The 13,465-nt window shown below is 46.3% G+C and overlaps 1 protein-coding gene across 3 annotated transcripts in view; it reads right to left on the reverse strand.

Moving 5' to 3' along the window:
• Positions 1-13,465, reverse strand: part of DSP (desmoplakin) — a 44,067-nt gene that overhangs the window by 21,180 nt on the left and 9,422 nt on the right. For 2 of the 3 annotated variants that reach the window (XM_086370903.1, XM_086370901.1), the window contains exons 2-8: positions 10,589-10,685; positions 9,201-9,349; positions 7,260-7,434; positions 3,526-3,654; positions 2,619-2,669; positions 1,569-1,730; positions 734-838 (exon numbers count right to left, since the gene is read on the reverse strand). In XM_086370903.1, the coding sequence (XP_086227029.1) occupies positions 734-838; positions 1,569-1,730; positions 2,619-2,669; positions 3,526-3,654; positions 7,260-7,434; positions 9,201-9,349; positions 10,589-10,685 (868 nt within the window). Of the gene's footprint in view, positions 1-733; positions 839-1,568; positions 1,731-2,618; positions 2,670-3,525; positions 3,655-7,259; positions 7,435-9,200; positions 9,350-10,588; positions 10,686-12,057; positions 12,141-13,465 lie in introns of those variants that run through there. The other variant, XM_086370902.1, reaches the window with a different exon arrangement.

The raw sequence follows: 13,465 nt of genomic DNA on the forward strand, positions 1-13,465 counted from the left end.
GTTTAGTCATTAAGCAAAGTCAAGGATCTTTAGTTCTTCCTCAAGGGCTATATCCTGTGAGTTGTCATGATGACTAGACTGTAGCCATGACATAAGCTGCCGCAATTCTGAGAACTGGCCTCAAATAAATGTGAACAGACTGATCCTGAAACTAAAGACTAACTGTACTTAAAAGCATCAAGATGACACCAGTCATCACTGCATGACTAATTTTGAGATGACTATCAGAGCTGAATGTGCTATATCTGCATATAGCCCCTCCCACCATCCATAAAAGTTCTTGCCCACTGATTGTCAGTAGAGGGAGTCAGCCTTTGGACAAGGAGTCTGCCTTGAGTACATCCCATAGATCCCAGTCTAGGACAGAGGTCAGCAAGCTACAGCTCAAGGGCCATATCCGGTCCACTACTTGCATTTATAAATAAAGTTTTATTGGCAAACAGCCACATTCATTCAGTTACATGTTGCTACAGTTGCTTTCACACTACAACGGCAGAGTTAATTTCAACAAAGACCAAATGGCCTGTCAGTCTAAAATATTATATTATTTGATTCTTTCTAGAAAAAGTTTGCCAATCCCTGGTCTAGGGTGTTGATAAATAAACTTGTCATGGCTTTGCAATGGGCAAAAACTACTCATTTGTATGGTCTTTTTTGTTTCTTGGATAGTCTTATTTTTTGAAAAGTGTCCCCTTTCTTCCCCTGATAAAAATATAAATCTCATGAAACCCACCTCAATTTTGTCTGAAGCTGGATGTTGATTGAGGACAAGTTGGTCACTTTCTTGTTTAAGCTTATTGAGCTCTTTCTCCTTAACCTCCAGCTGACTCATGCGTATCTGTGAATGAAAGAGAAGCAAATCCTTAGAGTAAGTCACTGGCAGCTTTCCATCCCTCCCACCATCCTTAAAGGAATCAAATACAAAACTGCATCTTGGAAATGAACAATGCCAGAGAACTGTGTGATGTGTTCCTCAAGAACTGTAGCATTTTTAAGACCAGAAAGGATGCCTGAGATCCAGTATGTGGCTGAGGCCAGACAGGTGACACGTCTCATCCGAATTCACACAGGTGAAGTGACAGAGTCACAACACATACTTGTTGCTGTGGCTCAGTCCCTAGGTCGTGTCCAACTCTTTGTGACCCCGTGGACTGTAGCCCGCCAGGCTCCTCTGTCCATGGGATTCTCCAGGCAAGGATACTGGAGTGGGTTGCCATTTCCTTCTCCAGGGGATCTTCCCGACCCAGGGATCGAACCCAGGTCTCCTGCATTGCAGGCAGATTCTTTACCACTGAGCCAGCTGGGAAGCCCATAGCACACACTGAGACTGTCTACTTCTCAGGTCTAAGCCACCACGTTCTTCGCTGTGCACTCAGGGACATCTGACTGAACTACCTCACTCCTCTGTCTTCTGAGATGCTAAGCACCGCGCTGCCCATCTTAAGGCACTGAAAAGCCTTCAGAAAGGAATGGTTTTTCACGCTCTCTCCACCAAGGCTGAATGACAGGTGGCCGATTACATGATTACAAATGCCTCAATCACTGCCACGCGACTCCCGGGGGCTTACCGAGAAGGCCTCCTGCTTCTGGGCGATGTTGGTGTTCCTGTCGCTCCAGTCATACAGCAGCTCCTCCTCCTCACAGTCGTTGATCCACATGATCTCGCGGGACGTGGCCTGGATGATGTTCTGCAGCTGCCGAAGGTGGTCCATCCTCTCGAAGGACGCTTTCTGCATAGGACGGTCAAAGCAGCGTTAGGACAATATGCAGATGAATGGTGCTCCCTGCAGACGTCACAGATAAACCCTGGCTGGTTCCTTTCACCAACAAAAATCCCAAGAATCAGTCAAATCTCTTGCAGTCAGTGATCAGCTGGGAGGTAGAAAGGACCCACCCAAACTTAGGAACAAGGGGACAATTTTAGATTCAATGAACTAGCTTGATCCAGACGGGTCTTGATTCATGTACTGATGTTTGGCTTCACTAATTAGCTTTGGACTATAAAGAGAAAACAGATTCTTACAAAGATAAAAAAGCTCTCTTTGCCCTCTCCAACGTCCCCGAAATTCAAAGTGTCATCACCTTGGAAAATAGCTGTGTCGCCACTAGCCATGTTATTTAAATAGTATCATGGCCAACTGGGAAACACTGGAAAAGTGAAGACAGGGTGACTCAAACAGGCAGAAGAATAGAAATACCTCTTTTCATGAGTCAAGGAATTGATTCAGTTTTTCATAAAACGGTAAGGATGGTCTGGAAAACCTCTCTCTAAAGAAAACAAGTCTTAGTTTTGCTTATATTTGGTAAAAAGGCTGCAGTTCACAAGTGGAAAAGCTTTATGGCTTTAACTGCAAGTATTTAACAAGGGCTATTGACGGGACCCTTCAGCTTGCAAACAGAGTAGCACTAAGTACTGTCTTCAGAAAAAATTCTTTTAAAATTCCCTTATAAAGAAAACAGCAGCAGAAATGAAATTAGCACCTGCAAGTCCCTCATATACTTTCAGGTACTTCCAGAGTCCTTGAGGATAGCGCCAAGCAGGTGCTTTAATCCCCAGGTCCACATTTACAAGACCGAACTGCACTAAACACAGAGCTTTCAGAAATAAGTCGTCTTACCAGTAGGTTTTCATACTCCTCCTCCAACTGGTAGATTGCAGATTTCTCCCGCTAGAAGAAGACCAACAGCGAGTTAATTATTTAATTCCCCTTGAGGGTTTACATAGAAAGAACAGCCCTTCCAAACCTCCTTCTGTCAAACACATATTAACTTCCGATTCCCCAGTAGCAAGAAATAGCTGTTCTATGGAAACTTTTACCCACAGGGACCTTTCCCAGTCGGTCTGGGGGCAAAGTTCACTGGCCTGGTGGTGGCACCCCTACAAAGTTAAGGGCTCATCCCTATCACTTACACAACCTTTTAAAAGTTTGAAAATATCATTTAGGACTCCTCAGAACTTAGAGAAAGGAGGGAGAGACCTGATCAGATACTCAAGTAGACAAAAGTAGGTTAAAAAAAAAAAAGAGTGGAAGAAGTAAGGACGAGCATCTCGGGCTAAGGACAAAAGTCAGTGATGTAAACGGTACGAATGAACTTCATCAGCGAAGCAGAAACAGACCCTCTGCAGACAACAGACTGCCAGCGGGGAGTGCGGGCGGGGGTGGATTGGGGGTTTCGATTAGCAGGCGTAAACCAGTATATACAGGATGATAGACAGCAAGTTCCTGCTGTTCAGCACAGGGAACTGTGCTCAATATGCTGTGATAAGCCGTCGTGGAGAAGAATATGAAAAATAATGCATACAGGTATAACTGAATCCCTGTGCTGTACAGCAGAAGTTAACCGCAACACTGTAAATCAACTACACTTCGATATTCAAAAAAATGCCTACAGGCCAAGATGAAAAAAAATCCCAGTCTGTTGGGGAAGAAATCACAGACTCCTGTTTGGGCTGCCTGGGATGGCGTAACTACAGCGCCCTTCGGTACACTGTTGGAAGCCTCTACAAGGAAGAGTTCCAAGTACCAGGTCGGCTTTGATCTTGTCCAGCTGCCAGCGGTAGTCCCCGATGGTGTTGTGGATGCTCCTGTGGCTGCTGATGTGCTGCTCCACCGAGGCCAGGTCCACGCCCCAGGTCATCATGTCCATCTCCGCCTGCCACGGGAGACAGAGGGCCCTTATTTCCAACTCCCTCCTCGACAGCACCCCTGGTGGCCAGGCCACGGCGCATATGAAGCTTCCACTCGGATACAAATGAAGCTGTAACTAATCAATATTTTTGAAACCAAAAAAAAAAAGTTTGTAAAGGCTGCTGCTGCTGCTGCTAAGTCACTTCAGTCGTGTCCGACTCTGTGCGACCCCATAGACGGCAGCCTACCAGGCTCCCCCGTCCCTGGGAGTCTCCAGGCAAGAACACTGGAGCGGGTTGCCATTTCCTTCTCCAATGCATGAAAGTGAAAAGTGAAAGTGAAGTCGCTCAGTCGTGTCCAACTCTTAGCGACCCCATGGACTGCAGCCTACCAGGCTCCTCTGTCCACGGGATTTTCCAGGCAAGAGTACTGGAGTGGGGTGCCATCGCCTTCTCCGTTGTAAAGGCTAGGGAATCCCAAAGAGCTCGTGGGGGTTGCCCAATACAGTAAAAGCTGGGGGTTCCCTCAACTTATCTGCCCTCATCTCAAGATGGGCTGAGCAGAGATGATTCTGTAATGAGATCCTTGAAACCTAGACTGTGCACTCTGAAGGGAAAAAAAAAAAAATCTACCTGTGCACGTCCAAGTGACCTGTGTGTATACACAGCTGTGAGTGCAGATCTAAGTATGACACAGTGTGGTAAGATGCTGACAGAGGTTTCTATATTCAGTTGTTTTTAAATGGGCATCAAAAGTAGTTCATTAAGCTCAATCAAGTACTACTTCCCAAGCTTAACAGTTGGCCTACGACAATTTTTCATTGTTTGTTTCTTCAACTTGTTTTGAGTAATGCAGTTGTTGGCTCTTTAAATCCAGAATTTAGCACTGCCTTGTGGGTTGCAAAACTCTCCATGGCCCATTTCAAAGAGAAGTGACAACATATATCCAACACCTTCAGTTCAATGAATATTGGCAATATTAAGATTATGGATTCACGTTAGCTTTCTAAAAAGCAAACCTAACTTTCTAATTCCATTACTTCAATTTCAGAGTGCCAAATAATAAGAATCAAACATATTATTTCACAAGCTGCACGCTGGGGCGAGTCTATCATCTCATCTTTCTTTGGCACGAGCTCGTGTCAATTGCCAGACCTCTCGGACATGGCGAGCGCAGATGTTCCGGAACAGTACTGCAGCGGGGGACAACACACGCTGTTCTGAGCCACATCCACGTTCTCATGTACCTGACGAGCCTTCAGAAAAGGCAGCCCACCAGACAACTGTAAGTTACCCAGGACTCTGACCTTGCCCTCCCATGGCTCCTTTCAACCTTAAAGCAAAGCAAGCGAGTGCTCCGGGAAGATAATGAAATGACCAAGCCCGCCTTCATTACCAGCCAGGTGTGCAGTATCTGCCCTGTTCATCAGCAGAAACACAAATCAGGGAAACAAGACCCTGGCCCAGGAGTTGTGCGACTGTGTGCCAATCGTGCTGCTGGAGACACCTCTCCCTTATCAGCTGGCCCTGCAGCTCAGTCCCCCGGGAATGACAGGAAGAATGCAGGCTTGCAGGAAGCAGGGATAAGAGGGAAGGGCTGGAGAACCTCAGAGCAAACCGGCAACAAGGGATAAAACAGCTCACAGTTCCTTTGAAACCCTCATCAGTATTATCCATTAGAAGACGCCCCCCTTCCTCACCACAATGGAAAAGTGAGTCCATGTGATAATGCTGTTTTCAAATGCTCAAAATTTGAAAATGCTGAGCCTTGGGGCTTCCCTGGTGGTTCAGTGGTAAAGAATCTGCCAGCCCCTGGTTTAGGAATATTCCCCGGAGAAGGAAATGGCAACCTACTCCAGTATTCTTGCCTGGGAATTCCCATGGACAGAGGAGTCTGTCGGACTACAGTCCATGGGGTCACAAAGAGTCGGACACAAGTTATCAACTAAACAAAAATGTTGAGCCTTGGCATACTTTTAAACTACTGTTTTAGCTTGAATATTCTATACCAAACTTTTCTAGAGGATCCCATGCTAAGTCACTGCAAAACTTATTGTACTGTAGGGATAGTGTAAACATTTTGTTAATAAAATGCTATGTTTACAGATTAAAAAAAAGTTGAGCCTTTGCTACAAAGGATTCTCACAAAGCTACACTCAACATGAATTCAGAAAGTGACAAAGTATGAGCTGTCATTTTATACACCTGTCATAGTGACTAAGAAGAAGTAAGGGGATCTGCCATTTTAGAAGTCGTCTGGTTCAAAGGTTGTTTCACCTAATGTCACTGATCCTCCCAACATAGTCCAGGCTCCAGGAGCTCTGCCCAGCTTTCTCTGCTGGTTCCATCCCCTCCCTACTCCTATCTGAGCACGGTTTTATTACAGCTCAAACCCAGCTATCAACCCCACACTGCTCTGCATAGAAATTTGGCACTTGGGTGTGTATATATCTTTTTTTTCTTCAGTAATATTCGCTTTCAGGACTATGGGACACAACTTTGGAACCTTCATTTTCTGGCATGGAGTCAACATATAGCAAACGCTTCGGAAACGTGTGTTCAAAGATTTAAAGGGAGTTCGGAAACCAGCAAATAGGTTTGTATTTACGTTTCTGGAATTACAACTTTGCTCTTCTATAAGCCCCACCTTCTTATAAGAGTGTTACAAAGCGTTTGTCAGACACGGGAGAAAAGGTTAACTGAGCGAATGAATGAATGTTTAGTCCCAAAAGCCCTCACACTTGGGAAAGAACACCCACAAAAAAGATTGAGAAACTTCAGAACCACTGCCAAACTCTTCCAAGAACAAGTCATAAAACCACGATTTCTGACAACCGCGATCCCACCTCTGCACGACCGATCATTCTACCACGCCCACGTTCTCAAGAGAAGGACGGTTCGTCAGGATCGGTACTCACTATAAAATTCCCATCTACATGATGATGGTACATTCCTCCTGCCACCTGTTCATTACAGCTCCTAATTACTACATAGAACAACAAAACAATCATTAGCAGTGAAAAATCCTTTGTAGAAACTCCAGTTCTCGGGGCTCAGCACATCGGGTGCCAGCACCTCACTTCACTCCCACATCAGTGATGTCACGCTTGCACAAGACGCCTGACACTTCAAAAATACAAGATGAAACAACCCACGAGCCCAAACTGGAAGATCCAGTCTCCCTGCCTGACCAGCTCCTCCAATTCCTTACCATTTAAAATGAACCTCCACAACGTTTTCCTTCTTTCTCTTAGGGACCTCTCGGTAACACCTGATGAGCTCAGGGATGAACTGTTTTTAGCCCATGAACTCCCATAACAGATGATCCTGTAAGAACTAGATTTTCACAACCTACCAATTCAATCATACCTGTTAAATATTACTCGAGTGATAAAGTACGACTATAAAGCCATGAGGCTGGTTCCCTAAGCCACAGGAGGAAGAAGAAGAAGAAGAAAAAAATCCCCGGAAGTTTCATTTATTTCTAAATAAAAGCCTTCATTCCAAAATAAAAGCAGATGAGGAAAAGGAGAAAACAGCAAGAGGCCCGGGTCACTGCCCCAGCTGCCCCGGTTCGCACGCAGGGCCGGGAACTCTGAGCACCAACCTCCTCCCGCCGGAAGCTGCTTACCCTCTGCTGCCTCATCCACCCCAGACACTCGCTGGTGAGGCGCTTGGTGAATTCGTCCCACCCGGAGCCACTCTGGCAGGTGTACCCTCCGCCGCCCTTGGAGCTGGCCCTGCGGACGCGGGGGCCGCTGATGGCTTTGTAGAGGGCTCGCATCTGTTCCTGCAGCTGCAGCAGCCTGAAAGGAGAGGGGAACCATCACACCGCGGCAGGAAGACAGCCCCTGAAGCAACCATCCCCCTTTGGGTCAGTACAGGGACCACACGCGCTCTTTTTTTTATGACCTCTTTTTTCTTTTATAATTTTATTTTGTCTGCACTGGGTCTTCATTGCTGCAGGGGCTTTTCTCTCGTTGCAGAGTGAGGGCTACTCTTCGTGGCAACGCAGGGGCTTCTCACGGGCTCTAGGGCACCCGGGCGGGCTTCACTAGCTACAGCTCCCAGGCTCCAGAGCACAGGCTAGGTAGCATCAGCACAGGCTTAGTTGCTCTGAGACATGTGGGATCTTCCTGGCTCAAACCCTCATCTCCCGCACTGGCAGGTGGATTCTTTACCACTGAGCCACCAGCTGCTGCTGCTGCTGCTAAGTCGCCTCAGTCGTGTCCAACTCTGTGCGACCCCACAGACGGCAGCCCACCAGGCTTCTTCGTCCCTGGGATTCTCCAGGCAAGAACACTGGAGTGGGTTGCCATTTCCTTCTCCAATGCATGAAAGTGAAAAGTCAAAATGAAGTCGCTCAGTTGTGTCCAACTCGTAGCGACCCCATGGACTGCAGCCTACCAGGCTCATCCGCCCATGGGATTTTCCAGGCAAGAGTACTGGAGTGGGTTGCCATTGCCTTCTGAGCCACCAGAGAAGCCCACAAATGTTTTATTTATAGGCTTTTTTTTTTAACCTTAGTCATAGACAAAACCTTAAGTATTCTGCTGCTCCAAGCCTGAAGCATCACAGCAAGGGTAATTGCCTTTGCCCAACCTGGTAGCATCTTCTACTTTCTCATGAGTTCCAGCCCAGGGGTCTCCTAGGACCCCATGCTCTGAATACCATGATCACACAAAATCAGACTACACACCTCTGCATAAAATGGCATCTTCGACTCTATGAGTCTCATTTCTGTATGCAGTAAACTTAGCTGGGCTCTATTTTATTCATTCTTTTAAAAATATTTATTCACTTAAAATATTTATTCAGCAGGTCTCAGCTGCAGCATGCAGGACCTTCTATCTTCATTGCAGGGTGAACTCTTAGTTGGGGTATGTGGGCTCTAGCTCGCTGAGAGATGTACCCCAGGCCCCCGTCAGTGGGAGCACCCAGTCTTAGCCACTGGGACACCAGGGAAGTCCTCAACTTAATTTCAGACTCAAAAGTCAACGACCGCGCCAAAGGCTTTTGTTGCCCCCTAAGTGGAAGTACGGTGAACACCTCACAGCAAACTCGACTCTTCAAAAGGAGCACACCCTCCTGGGCAGGCCTGTTTAATTCACTGCTCAGCAGCTTCGTGATTCCACAAAAGATGAAGGTAGTGGGTTTAGGTGATTTGTATTAGAGACCCAAAAAAGAGGCGAAATTATCAAGCAAGAGGGCCTTTCCCGGAGAACGTCTGTGCTTCCCTCATGGGAAGACCAGGGTCAGAGGACTGAGTGTAACTCCTGCACCACATCTGCATAACTCCCGCAGGAGTCTGCAGGCCGGTCTGCACCATGCTTGCTCTGTGGACAATACCTTTTTTCTTTCTCTCTTTTTTAAAAATGTCTATCTGGCTTCGCTGTGTCTTAGCTGGCACTCGGTATCTTCGTTGTGGCATTCAGGATGTTGTAGTCACGTGAGGGATCTTTAGTTGCGGCACGTGGGATCTAGTTCCCTGACCAGGGATTGAACCCAGGCCCCCTGCACTGGGAGTAGGCAAGTCTTAGCCACTGGACTGCCAGGGAAATCCCTGCAATACCTTTTCTGATAAGCATCACAGGGCTGGCCCATCTGCCGCATCTCTCTGATCAAGCTATCGGTAATTTCCATCTGATCGTTGGCCTGGGCGAAACACTCGTCCAGCTCTCTGCTCCGGGCCAGCTGAATTCCATCTCCATACTTCAGTTCCTACAAGAAAGAAGTCACGTGAAGGGAACACACGATATGGGAAAGAAGAGCTTCATGTGTGCTAACTGGAAGCGAAAGTTTCTGCTATAAACTTAAATAAGCTCCCCCCCCATTCCATGCAACTGCAAAAAAGCCTTTAAATGAAAATTATCTTATTAATTTGAAGAAACTGCCGGCAATGCAGGAGACCTGGGTTCAATCCTCTGGAGAAGGGAATGGCTACCCATTCTTCTTGCCTGCAGAATTCCATGGAGAGAGGAGCCTGACAGGCTATAGTCCATGGGGTGGGACTTTCACTGTTACAAACCGAAATTGTAGACTGTATTTTAAATTTTGAGAGGCCTTTAAAAGCATATCCAAAGATTGCTAATCTCGCCCTTGCTTCAATGTTAAATGCCTATCTTTCTTATTTACACAAGCCATTCATCTAACTGGAATTCTGCTGTGGTAAAAGCCCTGTATCATTATGCCAGATAAGGTCTTTTTTTTTTTTTTACACACAGAGTTTTTCCTGCATCTTGTAGGAAATAACTTTTCAGTTCAGTTTTTTTTTTAACTTTTCAGTTCTTAAAAAAAAACCTGTCTGGGTGGTTGCACTGAGCCAATAACTGCCCTGACTTTGATGATGAGTGATACTTAGCGAAACGCCACTTTCAGAGGGAGCTGAATGATGGGCACTCAGGTAAAATCACGCATCCCTTGACTTCTACGCCTGTTTCAGTGAGATCTTACGCTATCTCAGTAACATCCAGGAGCGTGAGGCCTTCACCAATGTTACCATCTCCCCTCAGGTTTTAATTGCTCACTTTCCCATACTTTGTAACGTTTCTCCTGTAGAACTGTTCTCACAAGATGGTAAATTTTCCTGAAAAAATGACATTAAATTGATGGTGTACATCACAATCCATGACAACCCAGTGACATACACACGTCAGGGTGCATCTCTAGGAAGAGAAAGTGTTACCAAGTCACATAAACAATCACAGGTGACCGCAATCCCCAAAGGGTGGCAGTCCACAGAGTACGCATTTGCTGGGGAAAAGGCGTGAAAACTAGTTCCCATGGTGAAAGCAACCCTGCAGGTAGGCGGGGGAGTCTGTTCTGAGCCGAAGCATCGCCACGCGCTGTGTGTGTGAAGGAGGTGAGGGGTGAGATTGCAGAGGCCACGAGTCTACGTCAGTAGGAGCAAGCCCAGGAACAGAAGCAGCTGCGGTGGGCACTGGGGTGGGGGGCGCTTACGGGCTGCACGACGAGCTCCGCCCTCATCAGGCAGTCGGAGCAGCTCTGCAGGAGCTCCTGGATGGTGTTCTGGTGCCTGGACATCGTTCCCGTTTGACTGGAGGAGAAACACAGAGAAGGCAGGTGGTAAACTTTTTTCAATTTTGAAAACCTGTAAACTTTCAGCAAAGATGCAAAAACACTTCACCCAGGTCTCCCAGTTGTTCACATCGGCTGGGTCTCTGTGTCCCCCTCCCCTTTTTGTATGTGTGCTTCACAGGAGATGCAGGTTTGATCCCTGGGTCAGGAAGATCCCCTGGCAACCCACTCCAGTATTCTTGCCTGGGGAATTCCACGGACAGAGGAGCCTAGTGGGCTACAGTCCAGGGCTGGCAAAGAGTTGGACACGACTGAGCGACTAAGCACAGCACAAGGTCTAATCTGGACGAGTTGTGGAAATGCATTTCTAGCATCTTCTCTGTCACTCATCCGACGTCAATGCCATCAAAAGTCCCTCTGGAAAAGGGGGCTTCAGCCCAGAGCTGTAGGGCTTCCCCGACCAGTCTGTGAGGACACTTATAGGAGATGAAAGAAAAGCTTATTCTGCAAAACTATTTTCTGCAATTACAGAAAAAGATGATAATGGTTAAGAAAAAACGGAATGAAGAAAGTGATGGCAAATGTAAGTATCTTTAATGCAAAAACAAGGCACTTTTCCTTTCAAGATGACCATGGAATATTATCCTGTATGACGATGCTCAGCCACAAGTGTATTGCAAATGCAGCACTTTACTGCAAGAGAAGTGGCAGAAACCTTAAAACAAGGGTGGTGTTTAAGGAGAAGGTTGTAGATATTCTACACTTTAAAAAAATATTTTATTTTAATTCATTTGTTTGGCTGTGTAAGGTCTTAATTGCGCATGTGAATTCCTAGTTGCGGCATTCCCAGGCAGGCATCGAACCTCTGCCCCCTGCATTGGGAGCGCAGTCTTAGCCACGGGACCACAGAGGAAGTCCTAGATATTCTACATTTTAAAGAAAGAAATTAAAGAAATTCAGTCTGTTCCAGATATACATAAAGAGTCATCTATAATAAAACAAGTCTTATTTTTTTTAATTTGCCAAGATACCTTATGCCACAGCACAGCCCACTACGGCTTAGCTTAAGAGACATTTAAAGCCCATTAAATTATTACTGTTCAGGAAAGACTTTAAGAGTGTCCTACAAGAAACCTGAGCTCCTGCCAGCGTTCAGAGCCACCAGTCAGGCCAGCCCAAGCTTTCAGATAAAACAGATGCCGGCTCAATGCACTGGACTTTCTTTCATGTGTGTGTGTGTCGGGAAGGGTGTCTGTGCATTTTAAAGGAAGAATTTCACCGTTGAAAAAAAAAAAAAAGTTTGAAAAGCACAGGCTGTACTAGGCAGAGATGGGGTAGGGTTACAAGAATGTGGGATGTTTCCCTCCGCTCCTGATTCCGCCTCATCTCACCTCCGAGAGGCACTTTCTCTCGCTGCCACCCGTTGGTAGTCCGTTCCTGCCAGCCGGGCTCCCGACATGCCAGCACCGGCTGAGAGTGCGTGGGTGAAAAACCAGCTCTCCTGGGAACCGCTGCCAGGTGGGGCCCGGGCTGCCCCAGGCAGGCCGGGCACCGCCCACCCAACAAAACCAGGGCGCCCCACCCTCCCCGCATGAATGCCACCCTTCTCCGCCTCCCACGCCGAATCAGGCAGGAGGCCTGGCACACCTTCTGGGATTGCTGAGATATAAACAGGACTCCAGCCCTTGTCAAAACCTGTGCAAAATTCCAATTGACTTAGAACACTTTCCAAAAGGCACCTATTGTAATAGGGAGGGAAGAACTTCAGGAGACAGAGACATTAAGAAGCACAGAAGCGTCACTGAGAATCGAGGATGGGTAGGCAATTAGGGAGTCCTGTGAATTACATTTGTTTCCCTAGTTGAAGAGGCATGAGAGGACCTTCTTCTGAAACACTGGGTCTTTCTGATACGAGATTGGGTTCAGAGGGTGATTCCCACAAAGAATGCCAGTCCCTCCCACGCAGAGAGGGCACTCTCAGCACAGTGCAAAGTCTGAGTTTCTTAAATGACTTAATAATGTGTGGGACTATAAAAACTGGCACAGGGAGTTCCTAGGCAGGTGCAGATGGGAACTCTGGGTAAGGGAAGGGCTTGGCCAAAATGTTCGCTGGGGTTTTTCCATATTGTAAAAAATTAAAACATTAAACACTAAAAAAGTAAAAGGAAGCAGAGAGGCCAAACTTGTGAATGAAAGTCTCTAAGTATATATATGCAAATCTTTTTGGGCCCACACGCCCCTTGCAGCGGAGGCACAGAGTCCTAACCACTGGACTGCCAGGCAGGTCCCTATATAGGTCTTTTTAAAGTGACTTTATGCCACTAGATTCCTTTGACAACAAAATTAACTCATCAGCTCTCTTTACCCAACTACTAGAGTAGTTAGTTACACGACACTTAGAAATGAACTGTATCCAGGAAAAATAGGAAAAGCAATTAAATGTTGGCTTAAAATATTATGAATTTGCACTTAAAAAAAAAAAGTAACTCCACAGTCTGTTAATAATACTAAAAAGAATTCTTCATGTTTTACTAAAAGACATGCTTGTGTTCACTATACACACCCTTGACAGCCGCTAAAACCCTCTGTGTTTGCCTTGGCATGTTAGGAAATAGATTAACAGCTGTCATGCACAAAAATCTAATCTCTTTAAAAGTATAAAAAAAGAAAAATGAAAAGCTAAACTGCAAGCACAGTGTAATGAAGAACGCTTGGTACTGTGATTGGTCTATAGGAAAGTATGATCTGATGAAGCAAATTTTCTCTTAGACACAACCTTTCAAGACTGGTCCTTAAAGC

This window comes from Bos grunniens, chromosome 23 (assembly GCF_055505025.1).
Source record: "Bos grunniens cultivar Pamir isolate PY7600 chromosome 23, Bosgru_T2T1.0, whole genome shotgun sequence".
NCBI classification, from domain to species: Eukaryota; Metazoa; Chordata; class Mammalia; order Artiodactyla; family Bovidae; genus Bos; species Bos grunniens.